This window comes from Papilio polytes, unplaced genomic scaffold (assembly GCF_000836215.1).
Source record: "Papilio polytes unplaced genomic scaffold, Ppol_1.0 DF822067.1, whole genome shotgun sequence".
NCBI lineage: Eukaryota > Metazoa > Arthropoda > Insecta > Lepidoptera > Papilionidae > Papilio > Papilio polytes.
The window spans coordinates 2,413,094-2,428,792 of NW_013527137.1; the positions used below are offsets into that span (position 1 = coordinate 2,413,094).

Sequence of the window (15,699 nt, forward strand, 5' to 3'; positions counted from 1 at the left end):
GACAGGCGTGAAATGGAAGCAATTCCGTGTTTCGTCTGATGAGTGTGGTGCCGGAGGCCTAATTTAAGTCCCTTTCTCTTTATCACCCTTTCCTTATAAGGAGAGGATGGGAAGGGGAAGTGGATTTGACGGTGGAGGAGATGTATAGGAAGGGGAAATATCCTCTTTATGTGGGTCTCCTCCTTCGTCGTATAAGGGTAGGCAACGCATCTGCAATTGCGGATGTCTATGGGCAGCGGTCGCTTCGCCATTTTGGCGGATTCAAGTGGCCGCTTGCTCGTTTGCCACCTTATGTTATAAAAAAAAAAACTTATACAAATATCCATCTATCTAAACTTTCGCATTTATATTAGTAAGGGTAAGAGGTAAGAATTATTATTAAACTAGATATTTATTAATTCGTAGTTTTGTAATATACTTACTTCGCCTAACAACACTGGCAGGAACTCATTGTATGTTATATGCTGTATCATGGCTGCCATAGCACGTCTGGTCTCGAGGAACAGTGTGACGTCATCCCAGAATGGGTTCATTGCGTAGAGCTCCCCTGCGATACGATTGTGTTCGGAGAATAGAGCTTTGTATAGAGGCGCGGTAGGTGTGCCGTCGTTGCATCTGAATTAAATAGGTTAAAGTCAAAGAAATGTAAAGAAAAACATATCGTTGTACCACTCGAGACACTTGAAAAAAATATATTATTGTCTCTATGTTTTTCAACGAAAATGAGCGAGATGAAATCATTGTTAAGTACAGGTAGTTTGGCAATGGAAACCAACTATTTAGTACTATACAAGTGTGGTATATAAGTGCGCCATGTATGTAGTTTTATGTAAATATCTATTACGTAAAAACAAATATCATTCCAATGATGTAATTCGCAAAGTGCTTTCTAATCTACATGAAATATATTGTTCTATTATTTTACTAGACACATACTTAGTGTATTCTGTAAACGATTATAGTTGAGTTGGCGGCGAAACAATCGACAATCGCAAACTGTTGTGCGATAATTTAGTCAAAGGTGTGCGCCGGGTCTAAACCTTTATGAGATTGTATGCACTATATTTATGAAATAAAATCACAGTTGAATACTTCAAGTATAAGATTTGAGTGTTTACTTGTTGATATCTACGCTCATGTTCAACTAAATTTCATGTCTAGAGCGTGGTTAATCTACCGTCCAGTCTAGAGTCACGAATCTTTATTTTAGGTGCCAAGGTCAGTATTTGAGTAAAAGTAGTATAATTTTTTGTCTTTTATTATCTCTAATTATGATTGTATTACGATTTTACTATTTAAATAACTATTTTACTATATTTATTTCCAAAGTAATTAAAAAAAGCCTTTCCAATGTGCCTTATTTAGTAAATTATAACTATCTAATAATAACTAATATGCATTTTTTATTGGTTACTAATCAATCGAAGTTACCATCAGTTCTTTATATAAAAACAAGGACTTGTAAAGTTGTCTGTACAAATAATAGCGGTAATTGAGTTAATGCTTAATTAAATAATTTATTAGCGTATAATGAAGAACCTTGAGTGTAAACAATTGTCGAGGCTCGACTGAATGCTCGGCACAGATACGTGGGATATGTTCACATACTACATTATCAGACTTTAATTGCAACTAAGATTTATTGAAAACAAAAATAAATAAAATACCTTTGATGACTGGGACATGGAATTTCCATCGAATTAACTACATAATTTGACAAGAAATTTAAACACAATCAAGATAATGTGTTCGTCTATACAAATGTACACTAACGTTACTAAGAAAGCAATGATTCGTACAACTTTACTGCGTTATTTGAGTTAAAGAAAAGGAAATAAAGACGGCAAATAAGAAGAGACGAGGCTTTAGACTTAACCAGAAATGACATAACTTCATGCATATATTTAAAACTTATTCTTACTTATTTTAGTCTATTCACCTAACTTTAATGGTTGTACTTACTTGCGACATGCTCCTAAGTCTAGTTTTCCAGCATCATATAGCCTCAAGGAAAGAAGTTCCTTCTCCGAGCTGCCGTATAGCGCTGAACCATCGAGGAATGCTGTTGCCATATTCATTTGTTCTCGCACCTCTGTAAGAAATAAAATTATTGTTTAAAGCCATCTAAGTCTTAGTAATAAGGTCATTCGGTTAGTTTTAGTGTCATATTAAAATAAGATAAATAATTATAAAAAATAATAAGCGCCAATACCCTAATGGTTTGGGGTACGGACTACCCATCTTGCGGTCGAGGATTTGAGTCCCGCCATTCGACTATTGTCGTGAACCATATCCTAGCAAAAGTATAGAGCTTATTTGGAATTGTTAAAGGTAATATTAGTAAACTAACAAAAATCTACTACCATTTTAACAAAAAAATAAAATTGTAATACCAATTAAGCGAAGTACTGTCCCCTGGCGGCCAATTCTGTTGTTATTTTTTTATTCTTAGACTCTAGACACTAATTTAATTACGATTTAATATTTTTATTTTATTGTAAATTATTGCTGACAGATAACCTTTTTTTCAATAGTTCCATGCATTCGTAATTAAAAGATGTTGTTAATTTATAAAAATTAATGCGTATCTATTTGTAATTTGAATTAAAAATAATAAACGTTTTTTTAATTACGCCGATGTAATTAAAACAAAGTAAGATACTAAATTATAAGTGACAACACATTTACAATTTATTATTGACGTCAATAAATTAAAAGTTAAACTTATTTTAATTTCCACATCATCCTTATGTAGTTATTACTTTTTGCATTTGTTTTATTTATAAATCTTTTAAATGATTATGTAGGTACGGCCTTTTAAATGTTTTAGTAGCTGGGAAATATTAAAATGATTTAAAGCTTTAAATATTACGTCAAGCATAGTCTTATGCACAATTTTTTGTCATTTATTAATAACATAATCTAAACCAGTTTAAAACTTGACATTACTTCCTTACTTATGGTGAGGTTAAACTTGATATCTATTTAGGTGAATACACGCAAACATAGTTTGTAACAGAGGTGAGTAAGAATGGAAATCGCTTGCATTTATTAAATTATACCATACAGTGTTCGGATGCAACCTTTCAAACTACTTTGCGTTCACTCGAAGCACGTGATTTTGTACGCAGGTGCGGCATTGTTTTTATAGTATCAAATTTATATTTAGGTATACCAATTTGTTACGGTCTATGAACCACTGGGATAACTGAAGGACAGTTTTGCAAGAAAATATATGAAGGAAGAGTTATACAAATATTTAAACAAATCAACGATTAATGACGTAAGAAATATGGTCTTCTGTCGGTGTTAATCTTATCTTACTAATTTTATAAATGCGAAAGTTTAGATAGATGGATGGATATTTGTTAGAGTTTGTAGCCTAAACGGCTGAACGGATCTCGATGAAATTTGGTATAGAAGTAGAGGATAGTCTGGAAGAACACATGGACTACTCACTTTTGCTTTTTTTAATTCCACGCCAACGGAGTCGCGGGCGAAAGCTAGTTTACAATAATCTTTCACAAAAATTAACATAATTTCATTAGATTAAGAATTTGGAAAGTTAGATAAGGTAATTTTAGGCGCAATAAAGTGTGTTTAGTTTTTTTTAATTGTTATTGCGTGAGTTGTTAAAATTATTAATTAAGATGGATAGTACAAAGTGAAGTTAGTAAAGAAATCGGTCGTTATAGACTTGGGATACTGAAAGTCATTATTCGTAACAATTGGCTTTCGATAGATAGCTATCATGTGAAGGTACACTTTCTTTTAAGCTAAAAATGACAAGTAATAACACGGACGTACAAATCACGAAATTGATATTTGAAGTATAACAAAGAAAAGCGAACACGTTACCCTGAGATCTTAAGTAATACTTTATCGTATTAGTTTAGATACCACTATTTACGGTATTAAAAAAATATTAAATAGTAAAATCAACTTCAGTAATTATAATTATAAATAAGCTTTTCTCAACTTAGTATATTTTAGATCTTATTTATTCTAAATTACATCTTTCCTTCATCAGCAGAAGTACCTTTAGGGTAGTATCTTTTGAGCTTTATGTTGCCTTGTTTTAGCGTTAATAAATTCAACTTACCGAAACCGCACGAGTCTAGATTCCTGGTCGGAGCTGAGCGCACATATTCGCACGACGACGATTCGCATTTCTAAACAAAAGAAAGTATATTCTAACACATATTTTAACACAAAACATATTAACTACTATGAATAATATTAACTCCCGCACTTTTAGCCTAAAATTTAAATTGAGGTGAATCCTTAGTAGAGATTCTTGTATACTAATATTATAAGGAGGAAAGATTTTTATTTTTACATGTATTGAAAAACTCAAAAACTACTGGGCTGATTTTAAAAATTCTTTCACCTTTAGAAAGGTAATTTATCTGTGAGTAACATAGGCTATATTTTTTAATTTTACGCGGACGAAATCGCGAGCAACAGCTAGTATATTAAAGTCCATTAAGGGCTCTGATTGGGACAGTAAGTTTCGCGAGTCAAGGGATCTAATCATCATCATCTAAGGTACTACAGCCGCGGGTGGGTTAAACTCCAATTCTGTCTATTTTGGTCAAGGGATCTAATATCAGTCGTGTTATATTTGAAATGAAATTTACATCACATATATAAGTATGGGTTGGTAACAAGAATTCCCCATCGTATACTATAATCTCTTAAGTAACGGACTAACAATGGCTATGAAATGTCATACGAATAACTTTCACCGGGCTCGCTCGAACCGCATACGTAACTTGTGCGTCCGTAATTCCGTACGCTATTGTGTAACACGTCATCATTACTTTAGGTATTAATTTTATTCAAAATTAATGATAAAGGTGTCAAATAATTTAATGGTTTATTTAATGATGATTGACAGCAGATTTTCTATAAGTAAAACATTTTCATTTTAAACTAAAGCGATGTGATTCTAGATATACTGGGTGCATATTTTATTAAGAGCGTCGGTGGGTTAGTGGTTTAAGCACTTGATTTGTAATCTACAGGTTTTGGTTCGAATCCCGGCATGTACCAATGTTATTTTCGAATTACGAATTTCATATGTACCCAAAGTTCTTACGGTGAAGGAAAATATTGTGATGCAACTGCACATATCGGCGAAGACATTCAAAGTATATTTGTGAAGTTAACCGGCACTTGGCCGGCGTGCTTGATTATTGCCTAGTCATCCCTTACTTAGAGCAGGTTCCCTTACTTAGAATAAATCTATCATAGATTTTATTATTTCATCCTATTTTAATAAAAAAATGTAAGAGATCATCTACAAGGTAAACGTTCTGACATTTAAAATCACAAGAATACAATAAGTATCCGTTAAACGTATACAGATAGTATACAATGAAGTTCTTAAGACCTTGACATGGGTATTTTATTTATACTCACAAGTTACAATACGGTATTGATGCATCTTAACATAAACTTAACGTTAAAACTAAATACAGTTATTGAGACGGAAAACCTCCTAGAACATTCTGATTTTTAAAGCTTATTATTTTTTTATATAAAACTGTTTTTTTTTATAGTATATAAAAGTTTAGTTTCGATATTTTAGGATAAATTGTAATTTAATATTATTAATATAACAAATTGATGCAAATTATATTTTCTGAAATAAACATTTTGATCTTTATCTTATTTACGTCGTTAAAGCTTTTATATAACAAATTGAAAAATCAGTACAGGACAAATTTAATTTAGTTTTTAATTATTTTAAAATTAACTATAACATCGTTAACTTATCGATTTTAAATAATAAAAACTGCAAATTAAAATTAAACTTCCTACAAGGAAGAAGTGAAATGATGTTTTGCAAATTTGTTCATATAGCCTTCCTGGTGCAAGGATGTATAAACCAGATCGAATCATATGACCTGAGAACTTGTCTACAAGGAAGAGATTGCCTGTTACGTCATCGCTTTCACCGTCTTTTGAGAGCTTTGCGTCTTTCTTTGAAGCCCTGTATTAGTACAGACTTGAACGAGTCTCTATTTAAACTTTACAGAACTTGCGTTTGTTATTAGAAATATAAACACTGTTTTTAAAGTAACTTTTATTTGTAGCTTAATTAAGACTTGTATTTATCAAAATTATTATATTAGTACAGTCATGTATTGTTTAAATAATTTTACAGATTAAAAAGTACACTAATTGAGAAAGAAGTTCGCAAAAGTAAATAAATCCTGTTTGAAATACATTCGGATTGTAATTGATATTGAAAGGCTTTAGTGTACTAAAATGCATGGTATGTATTAAAATATGAAGGTCATAAAATATGTGCTGATATGTCTTACTAAATCGTGTCTCGGTCAAGTTCAAGTGATTAGGCGATTCGGAACGATCGCATCATTAGATGCATGATTACGATGGTATTGTGCATTGCGACATACAATGTGTACTCTTGGTGTAGCATCCGCTGGCCTTAGCACCGTGACGTGTGATGCGCGACATAGGCCAAGGCGTTTGATTAGCCTGGCTATTTAAATTTAATATACCCCTTAAGACCATGAACACTGATTTTAAGAGATACGATGCCAATTCCGCCTAAAGGCACGAAAGATTACATGAATAGCGTACATTCGAGTGCAATTTTGTTATTAACCCTTTACGTATATTTTTATCGAGCTTGAACCATCACAACTTTTTGACGAGTTAACATAAAAGTAAAAGTAGATCATAGTAAGTAAAGCAAGGTTAACATGATGAAACTTTTGAAGGATTCCCAATGTTGGTATTGAATGTGAAAAAAAATGTTTTATGTGATAAAATTATTCTTGAAATATACAAATGTGCGCATTGAAATTGCATAAAGTAATATCGAAAATCTCCAGTAAATTAAGTAACTTCATTATATGATTTGTTTGTGAAAGATACAGTTAAAAAACATTGTAAAACATTCCTTTGTTAGCTGCACTAATTACGACAACCATGAGCTAACTTTATGCCTTCCGCAAAGGAAACTACATGGTACTACGAGCACAAACAATCGAAGGCGTCTTTTGCATCATAAAACTATTTCCATATATAATTTTTTTATCGATAATTGACTGTGATATTATTTCTCATTCAAAATTTGTTCTTAAACTTATTATTCCTCAAATTTACTTCCCTCCATTGTACACCCTTGTCAGATCTTTATAAACCTTAGGGGTTTACTTGGACTTTTGGAATCTGCTATATTGTGTATGTGTTTACCTTGTTCCCATTGGCGGTCGCGATGAGATCGTCCATGATGAACTGTCCCCAGGCGGCCAGCATGCTGGTGACGTAATCATGTTCAGCTGGCTCTGTTAGCTGTGCGGCTGCTTGCACGGCTAGCGTGGGCTCTGGTAAGTGAGGTGAGGATAGCGGGAGAGATACACCTGGGAAAAAACATAAATATTAGAGCATTATACTTAAAGCGTCGGTGGCTCAGGGGTTTAAGCACTTGACTTGTAATTTACAGGTCTTGGGTTTGAATCACGGCATATACCAATGTGATTTTTGAATTTCATATGTACATAATTTACCCGACGTTCTTATGACGAAGGAAAATGTCGTTATGCCTGGACATGTCCGCGAAGAAATTCAAACAAATGTTTAAAGTCGACCATTCCGCAGTGGGCGAGCGTGGTTGTCTATGGCCTAGTTACTCTTTTCTTAGGGTAGGCTCCGAGCCCCTTATTGGGGACTTATAGTGAGCTGATGATGATGATACTTAGCGTGGTTACTCTTAGTGGGCATTTAGAAGTAGTGTGAGGTGGAGTAAGAACATATTTGACTATTCAGAGTCAGTTTTGTTGTTTTTGTCTAATTATATGTAGATAAGAACACGAGGGGTATAATTTGTGTACTTTAATATAATATAGTTACAGTAGAGTACTTCTAACATTATGCTTTACGAGTCTGATGGCAGTTATTCTAATTTCGAATTGAATTCAAGATTTTATGGACTCTGACTTAAATGGTAACTACTACATCATAATTATGTAAATTTTATTAAACAACTTTACCGCATCACGTGTTTTTGACTCAACCATTCAACCTTTACTAATCTAAAATATCTTCGATGTTCACTTTGCTTAATCTAAACATTGGCTTTTGACATTTTGTGAGCTTTAAAAATACGTGGTTGCATTTAGATAATGTCTTAACAGTTAATACAGGCGCTTTAGTAATGAACAGTTCCTGTATTATTAAGTGTTAAGTGCAGAAAACAATTAGGGCTCAATTTAACTTAGTGAACAAGTGATGGTCGAGTGCACACCAAATTAATTGTAACATTATGCTTCTTTAAAATATTGATACCGAATATCTCTTAAAAATCGAATTTAAAATAATTATAAATATTATAGAGTAATAAATTTTCAGTTTATCTCAAATTAACACGGAACTTGTGTTAAAAAATGTTTACAAATTCAGTTGACAGTGCCAACGTTAAAAAACAACAGAAGCGCTTTAGCTAATCCTTATTTATTAAAAAACACACGTCCGAATACATCCGTATTTACGTAACACACTCAAGTGCGATATAAAATGAGATAAGCTTTATTTGTTTAATCTGTTGCCATGTTATTAAAGATTGAAGTTATGTGACAACATAAATATTTTCAAGTTTAAAATCTACTGATCACTGCAATTACTGTCTGCATAAATAATCATGGCAAGGTCATAAAATTACGATTCGAATGTTATAACAATATTCATAATTCCTGGACTGAAAACAAATGCTTGCGTTATTCTTTTTAACCACAACTTATAGCTAGGTGTTCCAAAATCTACAATGATGTTAAAATTTATATTCACTTATAGTATTATTCCTTCCATAGTGTCTGTTTTGAAATAGTGATGTGTGTGTTGCGATTGCCTATATCCTAGTTGCTGTCACTTACCATCAGCATAGTTTGGAGGTAACAACCTCAGGAAGACATCTCCTCGTCGTCCCCATGGCCTGTGTCTAACATTATTGCACTCCCCGCTAGCGCTGCGGTACTTGCTGGGCGGGCAAGGAGTCGTACTAATATCTTCATATTCTGATGTACAATTATGCCTGCGAAAAATATACATTAACGTTCCTTTGTTTCCCTTTATTGTTAAGCTAACTTAAGCAATAAAGAACAAGCAATAAAAATGCAATTTTAAATACACCAATCTTCTTTACATGCTTTAGCCGATTAAAATTTTAGGCAACGTAGGTAAAGGAAGATTTTTGAACGAAACAAGTCGGGTTAGATATGTTTACACTTTATAGGGTTGTGTCAATTGTAATGAACATGAAATTCTTTACAATCAAAATAACTTATGCTTTTGAGCAGAGATGTTGTTATGGATGATGTTAGTAAGAGTTATACTATGTGCGTTTTTTATAAATAATTAGAAATACTGACAAATGCCCCACCAATTCTAAAATACCTCCTAAATAATAATATAAAAAATGACAATCTAACAAATTGTTACCAGCTTCAAACTAATGTTTCATTAAAAATTCGAACTAATTTAAAATTAAGGTTGATTTAAAATAAACTATATTAAAAATATCCTACATTTTACCGCTCTCAGAACGGTTAATCAGTCATTAAAGGATTTAGTATGAGAAATCTACCATAAGGAATATTTAATGCTGAAGGACTTAAGTAGGGTAGTTAAAGTTTTTAACTTACGCATCGTTAGCGCCCAAGTGGAACCTCCTCTCTAAGGCTAACGCCTCGCTAACCGCTCGCCGCAGGTCGCTGGGCACCGCTTGTATATTCGTGTCTTCTATTCTGCTCTTCTGTGCTAACGATACCGCACACGTAACAGCCAATAGTAAGACACTACTATGGTATCTGTAAAAAGGTAATACGTGTTAAAATGTAGACGAACATCAAAGGCATTTAAGAAATATATAGAGTAGACATAGTGAATATTTATCACCGGTAACTTCTTTGAAAGGTACTATGTTAGTTGTCAAGTTTAGTATGCCACCTCAAATCATTGTATTGACATGTTATAAGACATTTTACAATTAATTATATTGACATGTGGTTTTGAAGATTATAAATAGCGTTAGTGAGGATCATGAGTGAAGTGTCACTATGCTTCCTCTATATATGTTTTGAATCTCTGTGACGAACATAGACTATATCGAGAGATCTATTCGATAATCTATGAATCCATTAGGATTCTTGGATTCCATTAGGAATTAGGATATCTCGATAGATAATTTAATGAATTTATAAGCTTTGATTCTTAACTATTGACCCAACGCTATAAAAACTAGTTGTCGCGTATTCTTGGAATACCTTGGCGAGAATTCCTAGTTCATTTCTATAAATTATTGATTCTACATATTAACTTGGAAGTTCAATGACAAAGGAAGGAAATGATTCTGTTATTTATTACAAAAACGTATCCTTTATTCCATATTGAAAAGATAACGATAGTAAAATGGCGAAAAAGTTTTTTCTGCTATAAATTTCCATACAAGTTGTCGCAATTTTTATATTTCTTTTGTTTGATTGCAACTTTTTTATATTGTAACTTTTTTATGTTGTAACAATCTATTGTTAATGAGTGTATATGATACAATTATACAAAAATTAAGATCTCTTTTCATCTAGCCGTTAACATCTTGATTGCTAATCATTTGACATTGTTCATTGTTTATGGCGTGCCATAAGGAAGTACGGAAGTCAAACCACAAGTGTATCATAGACAAGCTTTCGTTTTTATCGGAGATCTCATATAGCGGGCACCGGTTACACATACTTTCTAACTCAACTTATGTCATTGACTCTGCTCACAAAAGTATATTATATTTAGTACAACCAATAAAAAAAATTACTAACAATGTCATTAAAAAATTATCTGAACTATCTTTGTCGTCTAATGATAGATTTTATAATTCAAGTCACAGTGACTAAAGAATTGATTGTGGGTACATCAAAAACTTTGTATTTTTCGATGTTAAACATCGGAAAATACAAAGTGAACATACTTATTGGAAATTTAATTTACGAATTAACCATAGTTAAAATATAGTTACGAACACCGTTCTTATTTAATCGGTGGCCAGTTAGTAATTGCAATACCGTCAGTTTCAGATATCCTTGGGGTGCAGTAACACGTAAGCCTCGACATTCGCAATGTCAACCTTCCACTTTCACATGACCGGACAGTAAGCTTGTTTTTTTTTTATTTAGCATGCTATATAAAACGCTAGAACTATTTAGGTTGGGCAAGTAAAATAGTGTTAAAAACATGCATATAATTTTAAACCCTATTCTTGCGTGTTTTTAGGATTTTTCTGACGTTTTTTTGTATTTCTTCACGACTGCCGTACAAAAAGCTATAAATCTAATTAAGTTATATTCTTAAATAAAAATATATTACGTATACATCATACAGAAATCTCTTATCAATTTACATGGTACTTCAACATTTAACCTTGCCCAACATAATGATTACCCTTTTAAATTATCTATTACAGTCACGTACAGCGAAGCAATTCAGTCCACTTTCATTTCTAAGCTTGCTACATGTATTTTTTTAGTGTAGGTTATCACTTGCAATTGTAACATATTCCCGTCCCTTTTGTCATTTTTGAAAAAATAGAGACAACATATATTTCGGCAAAAAAGATAGGGGAATGGGAATTCAGCGTTAGATATGACCAATTAAATTGTACATATATTGCATTACGGAAACAAAGTCGTATCTGTGTCTACTAGTCCCAAGAGAATATTAACTTAAAAAAAAGAAACATCTCACAATTAAGATTGAACCTACATCGTAATCAATTCACTTTATAATTTAGAATGCACAGAAGGTTATCTTCATATTAAGTCAATTAGAACATATACATGAATATTATTGAGGGCTATATTTGACTGACATGGCTTCTTTTATGGATGGTACATAAATAAATTTATAAGTGTATTTAAATATATTAAAAATCTAACCTATTATTTTAATTGATCCCAAATGTCATGTAAGTTTAAAAATTAAATACATTTCAGATTGGATCATAACATATCATTCATATATCAGACATTTTAATTGTAAATTTGACCTTAAATGTCACACTAATGCTCTTCATCCATACTTCTATATGTCTATATATACTATTAAAATAAGGCGTAAACACACACTTCTTTACAGCATGTTTTTGAATAATTCATTATTTAATAAAAAGCCCACTACACTTATGTCACGCTTTAGGCTATATACTTTCACGCTATTAAACCTAGGGGGTAAATAAATTGGAAAAACCTTTATATGGGAATGGAACCAAAAACTATAATCTGCCAACATTACGGAAGCTAGGTTATTATGGTAACGGTAATTTTGACATTTATTTAAGAATTTGACAAATGTAAACGATAAAATAAAGTTTTTATAATTTCATGCGGAAGAAGCCGTACGGTAACAGCTAGTCAAGTGACATAATTGAATGACTTTTTAAAGATCAACGAAATAGACTGAATTGAAATTGAGAAGTTTGTAAGAAAAATGTTTTTTAGTACAAAAAATTCTACATCGACTAATCTAGAAAATAGCTCTAATCAATTCTGATGAAATTTTGTATTTAGATACGGTTTTTATTTTTAATTTATATCAATGAGTCGTCTATAAAAATCGAATTTCTACTAAAAATAAAATAAAAATGTTCCAAGCGAGCAGAGCGATATTGTTCCAAAGTTAGAAATCAATTTGTGTTTTAAAATTTTATAGGAACTGTTTTAAAATAAAGTATTTATAACTCAAAATGTTTATGAAAATTATTCCGATTTTTCCATTGTAGTCTCGGATAATAAAACGCTTGGGGTCAAAGGCTCAACAACTGGTTTGTTTCTTAATTTTAATTCGTCTAACATTTATATTTACATATCTATAGATTTAGTATTATAAAGAGAAAAGATTTGTATTTCTTGATTTAAATCTAGACTAATTATTAAAGAAAAATACTGATTTTATACGAAATAAACTATTCACTGTCGATTTGTTATTTTGAGGTTTCGATTTTGTAAGCCTAGCTGAGTAACTATTTTATGGTGTAATAATTCTGAATAGTTGACGATTTTATATATATACATGTTTTAACAGTTTAATAAGTATTACTTAAAACTGTTTCATAGTCAATTTAACAATTTTTTTTTAAAGTTTGAATTAACCATAAAAGTAATAAAATAAAAAAAAACTTTGATAAATCTATCGTTTCATAGATTCATCCAGGTAGACATTTTTAATTATAATGTTCGTCTATTTGAGTTGCTATACAAGAGTCATTACCCCCTACGTAATGGAATTATTAAAAAAAAAACTCGTAAAGATCGGAACCCGTCAATATGACCTCACGAGCCGGATTCACGGACGACCTTTGTCGTGTGAGATCCTGCACGTAATTGGTGTAAACATAACTCGACTGTCTCGCCTCGCGTAACATCGATAAAGAAAAAAACATCATGTTTTAATGGAATATGAATACTTAGGATAGTTTTTTGTGCCTCTTTCTATCATAATAATGTTATAACTGCGAAAGTTTAGATGTATGGATGTTTGTTAGAGTTTGTAGCCTAAACGGCTGAACGGATTTCTATAAAATTTGGTATAGACGTAGAGGATATTCTGGAAGAACACATAGGGTACTTAGATTTGTTTTTTTGAATACCACATGGACGGAGTCGCGGGCAAAAGCTAATCTATACTAATATTATAAAGAGGAAAGATTTGTATTTTTGTAATTATCGAAATACCTCAAAAACTACAGGGCGGATTTTAAATATTTTTGCACTATTAAAAACCTATGTTATCACTGAGTAACATATGTAGGTTGTGTTTTTGAATTCGCGATCAAAAGCTAGTAAGTTACGAAAACAAATATATGATAACTTTGGACATCTTTGCAAGAATGAAGTCATTAACGGAATTAACAAAATACGATCGTCATCCAGAAGGGTAGTCAAGAATGTTCATACAAAAACGCCGAATTTTTTTCACGTATCATTTTAAACATATACGTACAAATATATGTACAAATTTTCCTTATACTCAGTTCATTCCTAAGTTTAACTTTATATCGCGTTTATAGGTAAGGCCGACAGTGTTACATCTTAAATATCTGGTTAGTAACAAAGCTGTGAGATTCGTAATACGCATACTCTATTCATTTATATGCATACTTTCTATTTCACGTAAACATTCAAATTGTTGAAAAATGCAAAACACCGCAATTACTACTATAGTTGCTTGAATTAATATAGAAAATATTAATGTCTCGAGATCGCTAAAATTACTAAGTTTTTGTTATCGTCTTGGTATTGATATGAGGTCTATCTGGAGATTAAAAGATAATTTTTAAAACAAACACTAACAAGTTATGTGAGTGATGTTTGTTTTGTGTATTGTTTGATTTCTAATATTTTATCACACGCCAGTATTTCCGCAAATGCATTTTATTGCGATGTGTGACGTAATAATTTGCTATCGCTGATGCGGGTGTTGGCAAATGTTTGATTTTAACTGACGATCTGGGAATTTCAAAACTCTCTAGAAACATTGCGTGTTTACTATTCATTGCTTTTATTAACTCAATTAAAGGTAGGCAGAATTTCTTGATACTTGAGACTTGATAGTCTTTTTAAAGAAATCCGATTGTTTTTTGTTTTGACGTTATTGTTTTTTTTCTAATCTGATAGTTAACTTACTTATATATAAAAATGTTTATGTTCTTTGTTAGGTTTTTACCAAAGATTATGTTAATGTTGTTTTTATAAGTTCCGTATTCATCACCTATCAACATCATTCATGATTCTCGTATGACGTAACTTAACTATTGTACGCTTCATATCGGTTAGAGTTGTAAGCCTTGATGACGATACTTTGAGATTCTATAGCTAGAAAAAGTTACGTGTGCATTGTCACCCTTACGGATGTCGAAGCGGATAATGTCTGCACTAAGAGCGTGCGCACACCTGAAACAAAACTATCGCACAACTGTTTAGTATTGCTTTGATTCCTATGAGCTTATATGGAGGTGCGCACACTACTCGATTTAAAATTGTGCAACTGAACAGTTGAATTGGCTGCGAAACAATTGACAATCGTACAACACAACATAATCAAAGGTGTTCGCTCTAATTGCTTTATTGATATGTGTTTTTTCCGATACAGTTTAGATGATTGTGAGCGCTTACTTTTAATTATTTGTTTTATTTATATTTTCTTTTTGTATTTGAAGATGAACCCGATGTTTTTGGTATTCCATTTTTAGGATACAAAGCTTTTCTTGTTTTATTTCCATTTATGGTAGGTTACTCTACCGGTATCATCAAAATCTGCCCAGGAGTTTAGAAACACATAGGCGTTTATGTTTCTATTTACACAAAAAATTAAATCCTAAATGCGTCTAGCAATATATTTGTTTACAAACACCCATAACTGCGTACCCGTAATTAATATTAGATTACGTTAAATTCAATAATTTTACTCTGTCGTTGTAAATGTTAGAAGCCAACAAACTGGTATGCAGCAAGACTTACCCGACATCGTAATTATCACAATCTAATTATCTTGCAATATTTCCATTGCTGATTATTTAAATTTACAGATATAAATTATTTTATGTTTATTTCTTCATCCTCAATCAATATTAAAATTATAACATGTTATACATACATTAATAATATAAAAATCTTTTTTGTA

The 15,699-nt window shown here is 31.8% G+C and overlaps 1 protein-coding gene across 1 annotated transcript in view; it reads right to left on the reverse strand.

The window, feature by feature from the left end:
* The window catches only part of LOC106107394 (peroxidasin homolog), a 33,225-nt gene that overhangs the window by 6,928 nt on the left and 10,598 nt on the right, over positions 1 to 15,699 (reverse strand). The window contains exons 2-7 of the mRNA XM_013288237.1: positions 9,678 to 9,842; positions 8,910 to 9,067; positions 7,234 to 7,400; positions 4,103 to 4,172; positions 1,963 to 2,092; positions 423 to 615 (exon numbers count right to left, since the gene is read on the reverse strand). Coding sequence (XP_013143691.1) covers positions 423 to 615; positions 1,963 to 2,092; positions 4,103 to 4,172; positions 7,234 to 7,400; positions 8,910 to 9,067; positions 9,678 to 9,842 — 883 coding nt within the window. The remainder of the gene's footprint in view (positions 1 to 422; positions 616 to 1,962; positions 2,093 to 4,102; positions 4,173 to 7,233; positions 7,401 to 8,909; positions 9,068 to 9,677; positions 9,843 to 15,699) is intronic.